The following is a 2,389-nucleotide window of genomic DNA, read 5'->3' as shown; positions in this document are numbered from 1 at the left end:
AGAACATCATCGTCTCTGGTAAACATGACGCTGTGACATGTGTGACATTTTGCATGAAGCCGGTGCAGGATCAGAACTGGTGTTAAATGTGGTCTACGTGTCTCCTCTTGTCTCCCTCAGTGGATCAGGTCTCCACAGTGGTCTTGTACTCCAATGACATCTACGTCAAATCTGTGGCCATCGAGGAGTATGGGTAATGGTCAGCACACACAACATTTCACAACATTACAAACAGATGTTTGGTTATGACATCGCAGTGAGTTTTTGTCTGTTCGTCCATGTGTTCAGTCGCATGATGAAGGAATTCATAAAAATCCCTCATAGTGAACTGGTTTCTGTCCAAGACGGTTTTTCTTCAGAACGTCACATGACACATTGTCTGTGTAAAGTGTTATTGCTTTATAGTATGAAGTTAAAACTGACCTTTGGACCCGAAAAAGCTCCAACTCACTTCAGACAAACCAGGAAACTAAAGTTATTATTTTTCCTCGGTGAGAAGAGACGCACTAACAAAAAGACAGACGAAGAATTCAGCAGGGAGTTCTGTGATCTCCGGCCTGCTGAGGGCTCCACACACTGAAGTCCGACAGGGAGAAAGACTCAAACTAACCTGGAGGTTGGAGGCACGTCGACTGACTGATGCTTTTCTAGTCTGAGCCATCAACCTGCTGTGTTTTCAGCTCCAATGGCTTCCAGATTAGAGCAGGATCTCTGCTGTCCCATCTGCCATGGAATCTTCAATGATCCTGTCATCCTGTCATGTCGCCACAGCTTCTGTAAAGACTGTCTGCAGAGCTGGTGGACGGACAGAGTGGCTCACGATTGTCCAATTTGCAGGAAGAGATCTTCAATGGAATTCCCTCTGTGTAATATTGTGTTAAAGAACCTGTGTGAGACCTTCCTACAGGAGAGAGATCATGGATCTTCAGAGGCTCTCTGCAGTCTGCACTCTGAGAAACTCAGACTCTTCTGTCTGGACCATCAGCAGCCAGTGTGTCTCGTCTGCAGAGACTCAGAGACACACAGCGACCACAGATTCAGACCCATCGATGAAGCTGCTCCACAACACAAGAAGGAACTTGAAGAAACTCTGGGGCCCTTAAAGGAGAAGTTAAATGCTCTTAATGAAGTTAAAGTGGAGTTTGATCAAACAGCAGAACACATTAAGGTCCAGGCCCGACACACAGAGACGCAGATCAAGGAGCAGTTTAAGAAGCTTCACCAGTTTCTAGAAGAGGAAGAGGAGGCCAGGATGGCTGCACTGAGGGAGGAAGAGGAGCAGAAGAGTCAGGTGATGAAGGAGAAGATGGAGGCTCTGAGCAGAGAGATAGCAGCTCTTTCAGACACAGTCAGAGCCACAGAGGACGAGCTGAGAGCTGAAGACGTCTCATTCCTGCTCAGCTACAAGGCTGCAGTGGACAGAGTCCAGCAGCGCCCCCTGCTGGAGGATCCCCAGCTGGGCTCAGGAGCTCTGATAGACCAGGCCAAACATCTGGGCAACCTGACCTTCAACATCTGGAACAAGATGAAGGACCTGGTCTCCTACAGTCCTGTGGTTCTGGACCCAAACTCTGCTGATCCAGTATTCTACCTGTCTGAACACCTGACCAGAGTGACACGAGGAGGGAGACAGAAGCTTCCTGACAATCCAGAGAGGATTAACTTCCAGGTTGGAGACTGGGAGTGTCAGCAGAGTCATTGATCTCTCAGAGAAGAAGAAGCTCCTGAGGATCACACACACACACACACACACACACACACATATAGGAGCTATAGGAGATGCAGCAGACTGGGATGTGTGCTCCTCTCCTTGTTTCTCTTCAGCCTCTGTAGAACTTTCAGGGTGTGTTGTTTTGAAATGTTTGAAGAGGTTACTGGTGTTGCTGCTGTGTGGCTCTTTCTTGTCACAAATAGTGTACCTTGCTGTATTTTTATCTCCAGGTGAAAAGTAGCAGCAAAGCACGCTACGTTTCCTCTCTGCCATTCTCCATCTCTCAGGTCTGATGATGAAGTGTGCCACTGTGCACGGCTGAGCGCCGGCTTCTCACAGTCATGTGACACGGGCCGGCTAAATACATCAGGGCTGTTTGGATCAAACATGATACAAAAGTAGTGAAAACGTCTGCAAGTGATACAGCCACCCACCTTTTGTATTTCTAGCATTTTACTATTGATATTTTCTAAAGGAATCCATCCCGAATGAGGAAGTTGTGAGGATGAAAGGATCAATCCCACAGGATCAATCCATGATATGATTTAAAGTGTGTTTGTTGTTTCCAGCTTTTCTGTTGGATCTCATTTGATTCATTGAGTTCCTTTGATACTTTTCTCTTCATCTTCTTTTATTATTGTGCTTGTGTGTTTCTTCTTTGTCCTCACTGTGTGGAAC

At 46.7% G+C, this 2,389-nt stretch overlaps 1 protein-coding gene across 1 annotated transcript in view; it reads left to right on the top strand.

The window, feature by feature from the left end:
• Window positions 1–510: 510 nt before the first annotated feature.
• LOC111646380 (E3 ubiquitin-protein ligase TRIM35-like) overlaps window positions 511–2,389 on the top strand; it is a 2,168-nt gene continuing 289 nt past the window's right edge. The window contains exons 1-3 of the mRNA XM_087170952.1: window positions 511–1,685; window positions 1,825–1,829; window positions 1,942–1,998. Coding sequence (XP_087027078.1) covers window positions 686–1,685; window positions 1,825–1,829; window positions 1,942–1,998 — 1,062 coding nt within the window. The 5' untranslated portion in view covers window positions 511–685. The remainder of the gene's footprint in view (window positions 1,686–1,824; window positions 1,830–1,941; window positions 1,999–2,389) is intronic.

The sequence above is a fragment of the Seriola lalandi genome, unplaced genomic scaffold (genome assembly GCF_002814215.2).
Source record: "Seriola lalandi dorsalis isolate HSWRI2012SDOR001 ecotype SW California unplaced genomic scaffold, Sedor1 jcf7180002054970, whole genome shotgun sequence".
Classification (NCBI taxonomy): Eukaryota; Metazoa; Chordata; class Actinopteri; order Carangiformes; family Carangidae; genus Seriola; species Seriola lalandi.
The sequence above is the reverse complement of the archived record's forward strand: the minus strand, read 5'-3'. Positions and strand labels throughout refer to the sequence as shown.